Here is a 17,102-nt window from a genome sequence, read left to right on the forward strand (position 1 = left end):
GAGATGCTTTTGGGAGTGGGAGGGTAGAGAACTAGATAAAAGAATGGACGCCAAAGGGAAGTTAGGAGACTGAACTGAAAGCTAGGTCAAAAAAAAGGTTTGAGGAGGTTTTTTTAAGGGGGGGGGGGTGTGGGGAGGAATTTAGAGTGGAAGTTCCATAAAGTAGGATCAAGCAGCTAAATGCCTCCTTTCAACAGTGGGGCAAAGGGAGGGCAAGATGCACAAAAGGCAAGAGTTGGAGGATTGAAGGCTGTGGAAGAAGAGACTGTTGCTGCAGTCGGGCAGCATGAGGTCATAGAGGTATTTAAGTTCAATATGTTGGAGTCCGATGTAGATCTTCAAAATTCAGGGGATTCGGTTAATGGACGTGGAGATTAGTCTGGGATGGATTATGTGTGGCTCAGTTTTGTGCACCTTGGAATATATGAAGGAATGAGTTGTGAAGCAGCCTGGACGGCATTGGAATAATCAATACTAAAGGATGGGAAGGAGTTTTAGTGGTGGTGGAACTAAGGTAGCAGCAGGGGCAAGCAATATATCAGGTGAAAGTAATTATTCTTGAGGTATATGATGTGTTTGAAGCTCAGTTCTTTTTTGAACAGAATAACAAGGCTTTACTTGTTCTAATTTAGCTTGACTGAATTGCTGGGGGTTAGTGGCAAAAGAGTCAAGTTTACAGTGGGGTCAAAAAAATGGCTTCAGTTTTCCTAACAATTTGTTGGTTGAACTTTCTGTTGGACAGGCAGTCTGACAGCATGGAGGAAATAGTGGAGCGGTAGCGTTGGGTTTCCTCGGCAAGCATGTGAAATCTGACCATTTGTGTGTGAATGATACCAAGGGGCAGTAGGACAAGGAGGAGACCAAGGATAGATTCTTGGGGAACTTCAGTGTGGGGCAGAAAGAGAAGCTGGAATTATGCTGGCTGCGTCCAGAGCACCATACTTCAAAAAACATATAAATTTTAGTGACTTAAAGAATGTTAAAAATTGAGGAGAAATACTTCAAAATGTACAAGAAAACCAAAATAGGAATAACTAGGAAACATGCATGACTCAATAAAGGATCACTGACGAAAGAGCCGGAAAACAAAACCTGCATTTATATAATGCCTTATCACATCTTTTGATGTTCTAAAGTGCTCCATGTTCAATTTTAAAGTGTAGCCATTGTTATGTAGTTGAATGTAGCAGCCACTTTGCACATGGCAAGGTCGCTAAAATAGCACAAATCACTTTTTTTTTGTCTGTACTTTTGACGGCATTCATTAAGGAAAGAATATAGGCCAGTATATTGGGAGACCTCTGTGCTCTTCAAGGAATAGTGCTGTGGGATTTTCATTGTCCACCTGAACAGGCAGATTAGACCTTAACCTGTCATTTGAAAAGTGTTACTGCACATTCAACTTAACAGATATATTCAAATCCTGGAGTAGACGAGAACCCACAACCTCCTAACCAGAGTTGGAGAGATGAATTTGTATAGAGCAGTAGGGAGAAACCACCCCCCCCCACCCCCACTCAAAAAAACTAAACTAAGAGAAGAAAGGAGTCAAAGAGGCAGGTGGTTCCATTAAGGTTAGATCGGGTTAAAAACTATTAGAGATGCTCATGATATGGAGCAATGAGTACATTCTTCATCAGTGTTCATACAGAAGACAATTGCCACTCCTGGTAAGTGGGGTTGTGTGATTCAGAACACATATAAAAGTTACTGAAGAATATGTTATGCAGAACTTAGAAATGTTCAAATGTGTAGCTCAAAAATGGGGGAAAATATTTTCACCCAGAGGGTGGTGGGTGTCTGGAATTTCCTGCCTGGATCAGTGGTGGAGGCAGAAATCCTCAACTCATCTAAAAGGTACCTGGACCTGCACCTGAAGTTCTGTAACCTGCAAGGCTACGAACTAGGTGCTGGAATGTGGGATTAGAATGGGTGAATTCCAGAGGTGAGGTGAGAGTGACTGCCCTTGACATCAAGGCAGCATTTGACTGAGTGTGGCATCAAGGAGCCCGAGTAAAATTGAAGTCATTGGAAATCAGGGAGAAAACTCCCCACTGGTTGGGAGTCATACCAAAGGAAGATGGTTGAAGTTCTATGAGGCCAATCATCTCAACCCCAGGACATAGCTGCAGGTGTTCCACGTTGTAGTGTCCTCGGCCCAACCATCTTCAGCTGCTTCATCAATGACGTTCCTTCCGTCATAAGGGCAGAGGTGGGGATGTTTGCTGATGATTTGTTCTGGACATTGTGCATTCACAACTCCTCAGATGCTGAAGCAGTCTGTGCCCGCATGCAGCAAGACCTGTACATTCGGGCTTGGGTTGATAAGTGCAAGTAACATTCACACTACACAAGTGCCAGGGAATGACCATCTCCAACAAGAGCAAATCGAACGTCTCCCTTGACGTTCAATGGCATTACCACTGCCGAATCCCCCGCCATCAACATCCTGGGGGGTTACCATTAACCGGAAACTGAATTGGACCTGCCATATAAGTACTGTGACTACAAGAGAAGGACAGAAGCTGGGAATTCTGTGTCAAATAACTCACCTCCCGACTCCGCAAAGCCTCCCCACTGTTCACAAGGCACAAGTCAGGAGTGTGATGGAATACTCTCCACTTGTTTGGGTGAGTGTAGCTCCAACAACACTCAAGAAGCTCAACACCATCCAGGATGTAGCACTACAACAACTCGCCAAGCCTCCTTCTCAGAACCTTCAAAACCCACAACCTTTACCACCTAGAAGGACAAGAGCTGTAGATGCATGGGAACATCACCACCTTCAACTTCCGCTCTGAGCCACAAACCATCCTGACTTCAAACTATTTCTTCACTCTTGCTGGTTCAAAATCTTGGAACTTCCTTCCTAACAATGGGCATATCTGTGCCACATGGACTGCAGTGGTTCCACCACCTTTTCAAGGGAGGTTAGGGATGGGTAACAAATGCTGGCTCTGTCAATGACCCTCATAGCTCATGAACAAATAAAAATCAACATTACAGAGAGTCATGAGCAAGTTAATTTTCAGATAAAATGTATTTACAGGGAAGGAATAATTGAACTAAAACATGCAGATTTAATTCATTATCCATTTTCAAGTCATATTCTGTCCTTATTTTTATCACAATTATTACAGTACCGAAGGAGGTCATTTGGCCCATCGTGTCTGCACTGGCATTCTGAAAGAGCAATCCCCTTATTTTAATTTCCTTGCCTTCTCCCCAGAATTGTGCACATTCTTCCTTTTCATATAACTATCTAATTCCCTTATGAATGCTTCAATTGAACCCTCCACCACGTTCTCAGGCAGCGCATTCCAGACCTTAACCACTCGCTGTGTGAAAAGGTTTTTCCTCATGTCACTTAATACATTGCTTGGACTTTATATTTAAATAGCATCTGTCAATTTGGGAAGCAGAGATTATTCCAATGGTTAACTGTTCTGATGAAAGGTCACAGACCTAAAACGTAAATTCTGCTTCTCTCTCCACAGGTGCTGCCAGACCTGCTGAGTATTTCCAGCACTTTCTGTTTTTGTTTCAGATTTCCAGCATCCGCATTATTTTGCTTTTTTTGTAATTCAAAATCCAAGTTGTTTTGCCATAGTCACAATGTTATGTATCATTTACAGCTCCAGGACCAAATGGAAGATAGCTTTTTAAAAGCTGCTTAGTCTGCCACAAATGACTCATTTATCAAACTATGGATGTGCTCTGATCCTTTCAGGGTGATGCCGTCAGGGAAGTAATGCTTCGGTTTTTGGGAGAACAGGCTGCAATGAAGAGACAAGCTTTGACTGCAAATGCTGTGGAGCAGTCCTTTGTGGGACTCAAGCAATTAATAGTAAGTAAAGTGTCTTCCATGTACAGCTTTATCACACAGATATATGGAAGCATTCTTTCTTTAAGTATTCAATTTTGACACTGCGTGGATTGCTTGTTACCCGAGAATGGTGTGCAGAAGAGAAAGGAATGCTTTATATTCCTGTCTGTGCTTTCATTAACATGCAGCTATGTTTGTTTGTCCTTTTTGACTTACCTATTCAGCAACTCAAAGGGATTTTTGTGTGTTGAAGTATCTAATTTTGCACTGAGTACTATTTGATTTGTCCTCCACATTTTTCAGAAAATTATACAGCTGGCGTCTTGCCTTCCACCTCTCGCCACTCCAAAAGAAAAGTTTTTCCTGACCCCAGAACCTATAAACCTCTCAAATTAATTGGTCACTGCAAATTCAGCAATATAAAACCCAGACTTAAAGGATTAAATTATGAGGACAAGTTGCATAAAGTTGGCTTATATTCATTTTGAGTTCAGAATCTTGAGGAGTACTTGGGTACTCTTGGATTTGTTATGTAGGTAGATTACTTAACTTTTCCTTGTAGGTACTCTATTGATGAACTCCAGCTAAATAACTAGGGAACCTTAAATGCATTAAATTCAGCCGGTTTGGCCTTGGAAGGTATTTCAGATCCTTCTGCATGTAGGAATAGGCCAGATGCAGTTATTAACGCATAAACAAAAATCTGAATAACAAAGTTTCAGAATAAAATTGTTCTGATTTAGAGCTATTCCAATTAGGACTTCATTAACTGACATTACCATGGGTTGTGTAGCATTCTCCGCTTTCTTGGCAGCTGAATAATGGGACTCTAAGAAGTTTATTTTACTGTTTTTAGGTAAAAGTATGGATTTTTAAAATAGATTTGCTAATCACAAATTGTGTAAATGGTTGGAAAAGGGTGTGCTTAATCCAGGATACAAAATATTATATCTAGAATTCTTTTTTGGAGGTGAATCTTTGTGCTCCTCAGTGTGTGAAGTGGGTTTGAGCTGCAGTGGATAAATACATAGAGATCCAAAGAGACCTGGAAGGTCTCAAGTTCAAACCATGTCCTATGTCACATTCACTGATCTCAGTTAAGATGATGGTTGGGGTGCTCTAATTGCACTCTGTGTCTCTGGGTTAAAGGAAGAATAAAATCAACCAGAGCTTCACTTGTGCTAACTGCAATGATTTATGCCAACAACGCTGATGTGCATGCTTCGTCGACACCGCTTCCCAAACCTGTGACATGTACCCCCTAGAAAGACGAGCAGCAGGTGCACGGAACACCATCACCTCCAGGTTCCTCTTCAAGTTATACTCCTTTCTGATTGAGACACATTTTGCCATTCCTTCATTTCTGGGTCAACATTCTGGAACTCCCTACTTAATAGCACTGTGCGAGTACCTTTACCAAGTGGACACCAATGGTTCAAGAAAAAGTCTCACCACCACCTTCTCGAGGACAAATAAGGATAAACATTAAATGCTGGCCTTGCTAGTGACAACCACATCCTAAGAATGATTTAAGAAAACATTGCATGAGGAGAGGGTTAGACTAAACTATGATAGCGCTTCTGATCAAATAGCCTGCTGGTGCCATTCAGACTCTTGCATGAAGAATAATTACTTGGGCAAGAGCTACCATTCTGTGAGTCAGAACATGTTATCACCTTTGAGTGAGAGAAAGTTGGAGGATTGGGCAGGGATGTAAACAGGAAGGGAATATTAGTGCTAAGAAATAGAACCCATTTTTACTTTTCATCCCAAGTACATGAATGCTTTTTCAAATACATTATTTGCAAATTAAAGCCGTATGTCTTCATGGCAAGCTTGGTGGAAGGCTGAGATTTCTTTGCTTTTCTCCCTTTACCATTTCCAACATCAACTATTTTTGTAGTGAGTTTAAATCCTGCAATATGAACACTTTTGTAGCTACTAGAAACAGTATAGATATTGCCTTAATTCATTGCATCGTGCTCTTGGAAGAACTGTTCATCCCATATTTCTTGGCTAAATTAAAACCGAGATTTTCCCCCATGTAGGACTCCTAAATTTTTGATTGATTGACATTGAAGTTAGTGTTTTGATGTTCGCTATTGGATAATTTGCATGTTTATCCTGAACTGAAGTTTCATGGCGGGGCTGGGGGAAGAGGAAAAAAAGAGACAGCACACACACGTTTACTAAAAGTCTCTTTTTTTAAGAGAACATTCACTGCTAATATATACATCTGCTTGAAGTATCCTGAGCAATTGAATTATATCTTGCTATGCTAACAGAATACTAAGAACTGGAGAGCTGCTGTTGATCTCTGTGGAAGATTACTCACAGCACATGGTCAAGGCTATGGCAAAAGTGGTCAGCCGACAAACCACACTACAGATTCCGTGCAGGTAGGTTGCTCTATTATTCAGTTTGTTCTAGAATAGAATTGTTGGCCAGATGGTGAATTTGATCAGAGGTTCTCAATGTTTTTACTTCTGAGGCCACGCTTCTGCGTTGAAACAATTTCTATGGGCCCCACCTTCCCCCTCCCTCGCCTCTCTCCCCTCCCCGCTCTCTCCCCTCCCCGCTCTCTCCCCTCCCCGCTCTCTCTTCCCCCGCTCTCTCTTTCCCCCGCTCTCTCTTTCCCCCGCTCTCTCTTTCCCCCGCTCTCTCTTTCCCCCGCTCTCTCTTTCCCCCGCTCTCTCTTTCCCCCGCTCTCTCTTTCCCCCGCTCTCTCTTTCCCCCGCTCTCTCTTTCCCCCGCTCTCTCTTTCCCCCGCTCTCTCTTTCCCCCGCTCTCTCTTTCCCCCGCTCTCTCTTTCCCCCGCTCTCTCTTTCCCCCGCTCTCTCTTTCCCCCGCTCTCTCTTTCCCCCGCTCTCTCTTTCCCCCGCTCTCTCTTTCCCCCGCTCTCTCTTTCCCCCGCTCTCTCTTTCCCCCGCTCTCTCTTTCCCCCGCTCTCTCTTTCCCCCGCTCTCTCTTTCCCCCGCTCTCTCTTTCCCCCGCTCTCTCTTTCCCCCGCTCTCTCTTTCCCCCGCTCTCTCTTTCCCCCGCTCTCTCTTTCCCCCGCTCTCTCTTTCCCCCGCTCTCTCTTTCCCCCGCTCTCTCTTTCCCCCGCTCTCTCTTTCCCCCGCTCTCTCTTTCCCCCGCTCTCTCTTTCCCCCGCTCTCTCTTTCCCCCGCTCTCTCTTTCCCCCGCTCTCTCTTTCCCCCGCTCTCTCTTTCCCCCGCTCTCTCTTTCCCCCGCTCTCTCTTTCCCCCGCTCTCTCTTTCCCCCGCTCTCTCTTTCCCCCGCTCTCTCTTTCCCCCGCTCTCTCTTTCCCCCGCTCTCTCTTTCCCCCGCTCTCTCTTTCCCCCGCTCTCTCTTTCCCCCGCTCTCTCTTTCCCCCGCTCTCTCTTTCCCCCGCTCTCTCTTTCCCCCGCTCTCTCTTTCCCCCGCTCTCTCTTTCCCCCGCTCTCTCTTTCCCCCGCTCTCTCTTTCCCCCGCTCTCTCTTTCCCCCGCTCTCCCTTTCCCCCGCTCTCCCTTTCCCCCGCTCTCCCTTTCCCCCGCTCTCCCTTTCCCCCGCTCTCCCTTTCCCCCGCTCTCCCTTTCCCCCGCTCTCCCTTTCCCCCGCTCTCCCTTTCCCCCGCTCTCCCTTTCCCCCGCTCTCCCTTTCCCCCGCTCTCCCTTTCCCCCGCTCTCCCTTTCCCCCGCTCTCCCTTTCCCCCGCTCTCCCTTTCCCCCGCTCTCCCTTTTCTCTCCTCCCCCACCCCCCGCTCTCCCTTTTCTCCCCCCCCCCCCCCCGCTCTCCCTTTTCTCCCCCCCCCCCCCGCTCTCCCTTTTCTCCCCCCCCCCCCCGCTCTCCCTTTTCTCCCCCCCCCCCCGCTCTCCCTTTTCTCCTCCCCCCCCGCTCTCCCTTTTCTCCTCCCCCCCCGCTCTCCCTTTTCTTCCCCCCCCCCCCCCGCTCTCCCTTTTCTCCCCCCCCCCCCCGCTCTCCCTTTTCTCCCCCCCCCCCCGCTCTCCCTTTTCTCCCCCCCCCCCAGCTCTCCCTTTTCTCCCCCCCCCCCGCTCTCCCTTTTCTCCCCCCCCCTCCCCGCTCTCCCTTTTCTCCCCCCCCCTCCCCGCTCTCCCTTTTCTCCCCCCCTCCCCGCTCTCCCTTTTCCCCGCTCCCCCCGCTCTCCCTTTTCCCCCCCACCGCTCTCCCTTTTCCCCCCCTTGCTCTCTCTCCCCTTGCTCTTGCCCCCCCCCCCCCCCCCCCGTCACTTAAAGTATGAGGACAAAAGCAAGGCTGCTGCTTATTTTCTGAGGAGCAGAATCTACATCAGATGTTGAGCATCACCATTGTTCACTTGGTAGGTGGTCAGCTTTACTTGCACATAAATGCACTATACTGGGACCCATATGAAACCCTTTGTGTATCATTGATATTCTCGCGTAAAAATAAATCAATGCACTTGGATTTTAAAAATAAAGTTACAGACTAGTTTTAAATTTGGAATTCTCAAACTTGGGATGTTCCAACTTGATTTTACTGTATGTAAAAGTTATTTCCAAAATCAATTTTTGAACTGAGCCTGTATAACCTGGATTGAAAAAGAGCCACCTGTGTTTCATTTGTGGAACTGCTGGATGTATGTACATATGTACAACAGAGACACTCTGATTCGATTCACAATGGAGAGACTAGGTTATATTAGTGTTTGTGCAAGTTTGTATGATGGAACACTCTCCACTTGTCTGGAAAGGTACAGCTCCAACAACGCTCAGCAAACCCGACACCATCCAGAACAAAGCAGTCCACTTGATAGGCAACCCTCCACTACCTTCAACCTTCAGTCCCTTCACCACCGATGCACAGTGGCAGCAGTGTGTACCATCTACAAGATGCACTGCAGCAACTTGCCAAGGTTCCTTCGACAGCACCTTCCAATCCCGCAACCTCCACCACCTAGAATGACAAGAAGAACAACTGTATGGAAAAGCCACCACCTACAAGTTCCCCTCCAAGCCACACACCATTCTGAATTGGAACTATATCACCGTTCCATCACTGCCACTGGGTCAAAATCCTAGAACTCCCTCCCTAACAGCACTGTAGGTGTACCTACCTCACATGGACTGCAGCAGTTCAAGAAGGCAGCTCACCACCACCTTCTCAAGGGCAATTAGGGATGGACAATAAATGCTGGCCTAGCCACCGACACCCACATCCCATGAACGAATAAAAAAAAAGATTTTGTATCATGTACTCGTGTTTGTCTATTTTTAAGTACCCAAGTAAATAAAACAACAAAAATTATTGAAGGACTTAACACCAAAATGAACATTCCCAAATGATGTAATGGACAGATATAAGGCATGATTTTGGGACGGCTCATAGTCATCCTTTCCTTCCCTTTGTACTTGCCAGTTTCTTTATAAATTAAATTAAGAATTGGCTGTTCCAACTGCTCAAGGATCATTGCAACCATTAGACCATTCTCTCTGGCTCAGCACACTGTGGTACTTAAAGATTGCATAGAAGGACTGAAGCTGAGGGGCTGTGCCAGAGTTATGTCAGGAACTGAAATATAAAAAGAAAATTAACCTATGTGCTTGTATTGCCTTCTAAGGACAATCCTTTGGCTGATTCAGAGTGGAGGGTATTTGTGTGTTTCCGTTCCCACCCTTTTTCCATGAAAGAGTAGGAAAACTTTCCTGTCTGGCATAACAATAGTAAATGCTTCACTTCACGCCCATTGCTTCAGATTGAGCTGCCATTCTGGATATTTTGAGTGGCTGAAAAAGATATTTAAATACGTTTTTCACCCCTTTTTTCTGTTGAATGTTTGGTTCGTGTGTTGTCACCTTAATATACTTAGTCTAGCTTTGAGTGATTCTTTACTATTGACTACTTCAAACCTTTATTACTTTATAACTATGTAGAGCTTCACACCAGTCTGTGTAACTCCTCTGAAGCCACACTGCATCTCTCTTCAAGTCTCTCTCACATGTGATCCCTTACAGTATCAAGGTAGGAGGTGTTAACCCTTTCAGACCCTTATAATACATTTTCTTGCCAATTTTTCCTATCATCCACTTTCTTGGCTGAAGGCATTTGCTTTTTCTGTGGAATGGTTCCATGGGTGTTGGTCACCTTCTAGTACCTCGCCCAAGTGGCTGTTTTTGTTTGACCCTTGATGGTGAGTCGTTGGCACTGCTGTGGCCTGACGCTGTCTCACTTGGCATCCACCCACATACTTCCAAGGGAGGTTGTTCAACAAGAGGCAGGATGGGGAATCCTCGTGATTTTTCCCTTCTTAACTCAGGAGCACTGAGACCAATTGTTTTGACCCTACTCTTGTCCCAGCTGACTCAGACATGGGACCAAGTGCAGGATTTCCTTGTGCGTATGGTTCAGCTATTCATCGGATTAAATCTGAGCCATAATGAAGTAATAAACCCCTCTAAGTGGTACTCTGTGTTTTTGTGTATATTCAAATGTGTATATATATATATATATGTACTTTTAACATTTTTAAGTTATAGCCTTATTTAATTACAGTGCAGACTCAATGACAATATGTTCATTGTTACAGCTGTGGTTTGTGCGACTAGCCTTGTTGATGAAGCTGAGTTTGTTCCAAAATGCCGAGATGGAATTTGAACCATTCGGGAGCCTCGACCAGCCAGACTTGTACTATGAGTACTATCCTCATGTGTACCCAGGACGTAGAGGTTATTTTTTAATTACTTTTAAAGTTAATACATTGTGTTCTATTTATTGACACTACAGTGGAGAAAATAGTTCATTACATCACCATTTTTGTTTTTCCTCTAATGAAGCAAAAAAAAGCTCATGTCAACCTTTCCTATTTCTATGAATGTTGCTTTATGTATAATGAAAATATAATTTCCTCAGCAACTAAAGCTTTTGCCATACATGGTTACAATGTACTCTGGAAAAATGGGGAAAGAAACAAAGGAGCCTCAGCAGCATTGATTTAGGATACTCTTGCAACTCTAGAAAAATAAAGGATAATGTACTTGATGGTTGAAAGCCAGAATCTATTTGGATAGAGTTAAGAACAGATGAGGAGCTATTATACTGCTGGATGTATACTTTCAGCCATGAAATAGTGGAAAGAGATGGAGGAACAAATTTGCAGGCAATTGCAGAAAGGTGCAAGAAGAATAGAGTAGTGATGATGGGGGACTTCGAAAATGGTAATATTGACTGGGAAAGTAGTCCAAAGGGCAGAGGGGTTAGGAATTCCTGAAATGTGTATAAGAGAACTTTTCTAATCAGTTTGTTTCCAGCTCAATAAGGAAGGAAGCAGTGCTGGATCTAGTTCTGGGGCATAAAGTGGAGAATGTTTGGTGGGAGAGCATTTGGGAATCAGTGATCACAATATGATTAGATTTAGAGAAAATAGAAGGAAAAATCAAATGTGAAAATACTCAACCAATGAGCTAATTTCAGTTGAGTTGTAAAGGGATCAGGACTGGTGGATTGGAATCAAAGATTGGCAGGTAAAACAGTGAATGATCAAAGGGAGGTCTAGAAGGGAGAGAGTTGAAGTACACACAGTGCCATGAGGAGGAAAGGGAAAATGGCAAAACATGGGTTAACCAATGGGTTTGTTGAAGGATTTGAAAAAGGCTAACCATGTTTGACGAGCTTGATTGTGTTCTTTGATAATGTGGGGATAAGATGGGAAAGTGGAGTTGAGGTAGAAGATTAGCTTTGATCTTATTTGAATGCAGAGCAGGCTCGAGGGGCCATATGGCTTAATCCTACTGCTGTTTCTTATGAGTAACGGAGCAGGTTGATGAGGGTAGTGCGCTTAATGTGTATCTGGGCTTTCAAATGGTGTTTGATAAAGTACCACATAATAGACTTGTTGGTAATATTGAAGCCCATGGGATGAAAGGAGCAGTAGCAACATGGGCACAGCATTGGCTAAGGGACTAAAAGCAGAGAGTAATGGTGAATGGTTGTATTTCAGACTGGAGGGAAGTATGCAGCGGTGTCCCCCAGGGTTGTTGTTAGGACCATAGCCCTTTTTGAAACATTAATGACCTGGATTTAGGCAGAATTTCAAAGTTTACAAATGAAACTAAAAAGTAATAGACTGAGGGGGACAGTCGCAGACCTCAAAAGGACATAGACTGGTGAAATGGGCAGCAAAATGGCAGATGAAATTTAACGCAGAGGAGTGTGAAGTGATGGATTTTGGAAGGCAAAATGACAAGAGAAAATATAAACTAAATGGTACAATTTTAAAAGGGGTGCAGGAACAGAGACCTGTGGGTTTACGCGCAGAAATCTTTGAAGTTGGCAGGAGAAGTTGATGAGGCTGTTTAAGAAAAGCTTATGGGATCTTTGGCTATATAAATAGAGGCAAAAGTGAAAAAAGCAAACAACTAATGCTCAACCTTTATAGAAGACTTATTAAGCCCCAGCTGGAGTATTATGTCCAATTCTGGGCACCACAGTTTAAGAAGGCTTTCAAGGCCTTGGTGCTGGTGCAGAGCAGAGCTACTAGGATGGTACCAGAGGTCAGGGACTTATGTTACACGGGGAGTCTAGAGCAGTGGATTTCTGCAGAGACCTTCCAGGTGTCTGCGATGCAGGGCTGCCCTTATGGTTGGGCGACTACCCAGGGTGATGGTGGACAAGAATGGGCGGCGGGCTGGAGGCGTGCTCCTGCTGTCCCCATGCTCCACTGCTCTCCCCCCGCTCCGCTCCTGCTCTCGCCCCCCGCTCCGCTCCTGCTCTCGCCCCCCGCTCCGCTCCTGCTCTCGCCCCCCGCTCCGCTCCTGCTCTCGCCCCCCGCTCCGCTCCTGCTCTCGCCCCCCGCTCCGCTCCTGCTCTCGCCCCCCGCTCCGCTCCTGCTCTCGCCCCCTGCTCCCGCCCCCCTGCTCAACAGGCATCTGTGAAGAGAGAAATAGAGTTAATGTTTCAGGTTGATGGCCTTTCGCCAGCTAGAGTTGTAATAGCTCTGAAGCAAGTACAGAGACAGGGAAAAGGGGGGTGGGAGGGGAGGAATGAACAAAAGGGAAGGTCTGTGATAGAATGGAAGGCAAGAGTGATTAAATGACAAAACGATGCTGTTGCAAGGCAAAAGTGGCTGGCAGTGTGCTTGGTAAACAAACAAAAGATGGATTTAGAGGAGCTAGACATGTCATCAGCAGAACCATTACTAGCAGCTGCTCTCCGAAAAAAAGGGAAGCAGTGGTTATGATCTGAAATTGTGGTATTCAATGCTGAATCTGGAAGGCTCTAAAATGCCTAATCAAATGATGAGATGCTATTCCTTAAGCTTGTGTTGAGCTTCATTAGAACAGTATAGGAGATGAAGGTCAGAGCAGGAATGAGGAAGAGAATTAAAATGTCAAGAAGTCAGAAGCTCAATTTGGTATCCCCAATGTAGAGGAGGCCACATTGTGAGCAGCAAATGCAGTGCACTAAATTGAAAGTACAATTAAATCACTGTTTCACCTGGGAGGAGTGTTTGTCCATCCTGGACAGTGGGAAGGAAGGAGGTGAAAGTGCAGTTGTTGCATCTCCTGGGCTTGCAAAGGAAGGGCCTGTGGGAAGGGGAAAAAGTGTTGGGGGTGATAGAGTGGATGAGGGTATCACAGAGAGGACAGTCCTTTTGGAATGCTGGGAGGGGATGAGAAGATGTGTTTGGTGGTGCAATCGTGCTGCAGATGGTAGAAATGGCAGAGGATAATCTGTTGAATGTGGAGGCTGGTGGGGTGGAGGACAAGAGGACCCGTATCAAAGTTCTTGGAGGGAGTGGAAGGAGTGAAAGTAGAGGTGTAAGATATGGGATAAACACATGGAGGGGAATTGTTGATTGAGGAAAAAGGAAGGCATGTTGGAAGCGCTGGCATGGAAGGTTGCATTATCGGAACAGGTGTGACAGAGACAAAGAAACTAGAAGAATGGAACTCTTGCAGGGAGCAGGGTGGGAGGAAGTGTAATCAAGGGAGACATTGCACTAATAGCAGATATTGTTTGGCAGCACATCCCCAGAAATGGAAATAGGGAAGTCAAGGAAATGAAGAGACGGAGATGGAACATGTCAAGGCAAGGCAAAGGTGGAAATTGGAAGCAAAGTTGAAGTGTTTCAATTCGAGGCTAAAGCAGGAAATGGTACCAATACAGTCATAAGTGTACTGGAAAAAGTGTTGAGGCAGTGAACCTGAGTAGGACTGGAAGAAAGAATGATCCACATATCCCACATAAAGCCAGACATGGTTAGGACTCAAATGGGGTTCCTGTAACAACATCTCTTATTTGGAAGAAGTGAGTGAAGTGAAAGGAGAATTTATTCAAAGGAAGAACAAGTTCAACCAGATGGAGGAGGGTGCTGGTGGAAGATAATTGAACCTCCATTCAAGGAAGGTGCAGAGGGACTGGATGCCCATGGTGAAAAGGAGATGATTGGAAAACTGGGAACTATCAAAGTGGTGGAGGTGGCAGAAAGGTCATCGATGTAGGTGGGAAAATACTGGACAATGGAAAGGAAAAATAGTTCTGATACGAAGGAATCAGTTCCAGGGGTCTTCCAGGACAATCCTGTTTATGGATCATGGGAAGGAGGTAGAAGTGGGCTGTGTGGGATTTGGAGACTGTGTGGTTGGAGGGAAGAGCTCCAGAGGAGATGAAGTCAGTGATGGTCTGCAAAATGATAGCTTGATATTTGTGGTGGGGTCATGATCCAGGTGGAGGTAGGAGATGTTAGAGAGTTGACGTTCAATCTTTGTAAAGTAGAGGTCTGTTCACCAAACAACAACAGAACCACCCTTGTCAGCTGGTTTAATGACGATGTCAGGTTTGCATGTGAGAGAATGGAGCAATGTCATGCCACCAGTAAAAAGATCTGGAGGTGGTAAGAGGCCAGAGGGAAGAGTTCTGGTGGAACGACAGTTCTGAAGATGGGAGAAAGGGTCCGCTGTGCAGGGTAAGACTCCTGGCCAAAGAAGTGGGGGCAGATGCGCTAGTGATGGAAGAAGAACCCAGCATTGTGCCGCTCTTGAAATTCATTGAGATGATCAGGGTCAGAGAGGGGAAGGCAAAAGGGGATAGTGAAAACATGACAAAGGGTGAGAATGGAAGAAAGGAAGGCGTCAGGGAAGGAAGGGAAGAAGGATCCAGAGGGGCATTGGTGTTTAAGTTGTTGAAGCTTGCGATCCTTGACACCTGAAAGGAAGTAAGAGCCACTTTTGTTAAAGAAGCGGATGAGTAGAAGGATGAAATGGAACTGCAGACCAGGAAAGCTCTGACATAGTGAGCCAGTGCAGCTGAAGAGCGAAAAAAGAAAGAATTGCATTTATATGCATTATTCATGAACTCAGGACGTCCTAAAGCACTTTGCAGCTAATGAAATACTTTTTGAAATGTTGTCACTGTCATAATGTAGGAAATGTGGGCAGCCACTTTGCGCACAGCCAGCTCTCAGAAGCAACAATGTGATATTGACCAGGTAATCTGTGATTTTGATGGAGGGATAAAGATTGGCCAGAGCACTGGGGATAATCTCCTGCTATTCTTCAAGATCATAACCATGAGATCTTTTACGTCCAGCTGAGTGAAGAGATAGGACCTTGCTTTAACGTCTCATCTGAAGGATGACACCTCCGACAGTGTAGCAGTCCAACAGTACTGCACTGGACTGTCAGCAGAGATTTTTGTGCTCAAGTCTCTGCGTAAAGGTAAAAATGCTACCCGCTGAGCCACAACTGAGATAGAGAGCATGCACGTGGTGGCATACAGCATTGAACGTGGATCTCAGGAAGCAGCAAGAACAGTGGTTTGAGGAACACTGAATATCCTGGAAATAAATTAATTACATAATCTGCTTGTGTGAATACGGCAGTTATGACTCCGCTCACACCCTATATGAAGTTCAAATGGTGGCTTGTAGGGAAGATATGTTTAAGGTATACTATTAGACCTAACTTGTCTATGCAGGTTGATATGAAAGTGCTTCCATTTTTTTGTTAAATATTTTTGAGGACTCATCTTTAAAGTGTGGAAACGGATTCATTTTGGAAGACTAGAGATTTCATAGATGCCGGACTTGGTTTTTTTGTTGAAAGTTCACTGAAAGGACATGGAGAGGTCTTGTTTGAAAGCAACCTTTACTGAATATCACCTGCCTTAAGCTCAATAAACAACAGAAACCTTGGTGACTCAGGGGAGATGTTTATAGAGAAGTGACATGTCAAGATTTATGAAGGTCGGGAAGTGGTTTTGCTTCTGAGATACTGTTTTGGTTCATTTGGGGCGCGGACAGTGTTGAGAAGCAGTTGGTTTTTAGCCTACTGAAAAGAAACCCCAGCTCATCTTTTCCACACCTCTCTAAGAGACCCTAAGAAATCCAGCGTGTCAGCTCCTCATTCTCCACCTCTTTGAAAAAACCCTGCGAATCCCGTGTGATAACAAACCCCTGATGCCACATTTCTCCTGGAAAGCCTACCAGACTATTTCTCGACAACTCCAGAACGAACTGCTTCTGAAATGATCCCAGTGACCCATTTCTGTATACCCAGACGCCAGACCAAAAGGGAAAACTGACATCCTTCCATATCTTTTCTTCTTCTTCAAGAATTAGCAAGTATTTAACGAGAGTATTGCTTTTTTTTGTCTTTATTTTTTGTAAAACACCGCTGCAGAGAGAATTCCTTGGTTTTTTTTACACCAGAGTGTGTTTTAGTGTGTGTGAGGTTATTTAAAAAGGGAAATTTCATATTTCAATCCGTATGTTAATACTTTGCTTTTACTGGATAAGTCTTGGTTTATAATGAACTGATAATTTTTATTGAAGAAACCTGGTTGGTGTATTTTCTGGGATAACAAGTATATGATTGACCGTATCGGTAACTGGGTGAACATTTAAAATATATGTTGTGACCTGTGGAGAAGTGGAACCAGAAAAAACAGTGCACTCCTCCCACCTCGGTCGATTACAAAATAGATAATACAAATAACTATTACACAATAACTAGCCAAGCTAGTTGATATATGATGTTAACCTTTAATAAGGTAGTTTTGATGTCCTTGTGCATTAATTTTTCAAGTGTGCAAGCTATATATTTTATTAACACCCCCGCCCTCCCAAGTAACATTCTCATCAGTAAGTAGATCAACCATACACAAGGAAGGTCCCAGGTTTGATCCTTCGTTTTGTACTGCATTAATTATTTAAGCCAAGGTGATTGTAAAGTCGCTTCAGTTGATTTCAGTAACACTAGATTATGAAGAGGAAATTCAGCTAAGGTTCCTGGTATTATTGATTACTGTTCCAGTAACCT

General features: G+C 44.7%; 1 protein-coding gene across 9 annotated transcripts in view; it reads left to right on the forward strand.

Annotated features, from left to right (window-relative positions):
• trappc12 (trafficking protein particle complex subunit 12) overlaps nucleotides 1-17,102 on the forward strand; it is a 106,646-nt gene that overhangs the window by 23,279 nt on the left and 66,265 nt on the right. For all 9 annotated transcript variants that reach the window (XM_068022155.1, XM_068022179.1, XM_068022147.1 and 6 more), the window contains 3 exons: nucleotides 3,731-3,847; nucleotides 6,112-6,225; nucleotides 10,373-10,511. In XM_068022155.1, coding sequence (XP_067878256.1) covers nucleotides 3,731-3,847; nucleotides 6,112-6,225; nucleotides 10,373-10,511 — 370 coding nt within the window. The remainder of the gene's footprint in view (nucleotides 1-3,730; nucleotides 3,848-6,111; nucleotides 6,226-10,372; nucleotides 10,512-17,102) is intronic.

The sequence above is a fragment of the Heterodontus francisci genome, chromosome 3 (genome assembly GCF_036365525.1).
Source record: "Heterodontus francisci isolate sHetFra1 chromosome 3, sHetFra1.hap1, whole genome shotgun sequence".
Taxonomy (NCBI): domain Eukaryota; kingdom Metazoa; phylum Chordata; class Chondrichthyes; order Heterodontiformes; family Heterodontidae; genus Heterodontus; species Heterodontus francisci.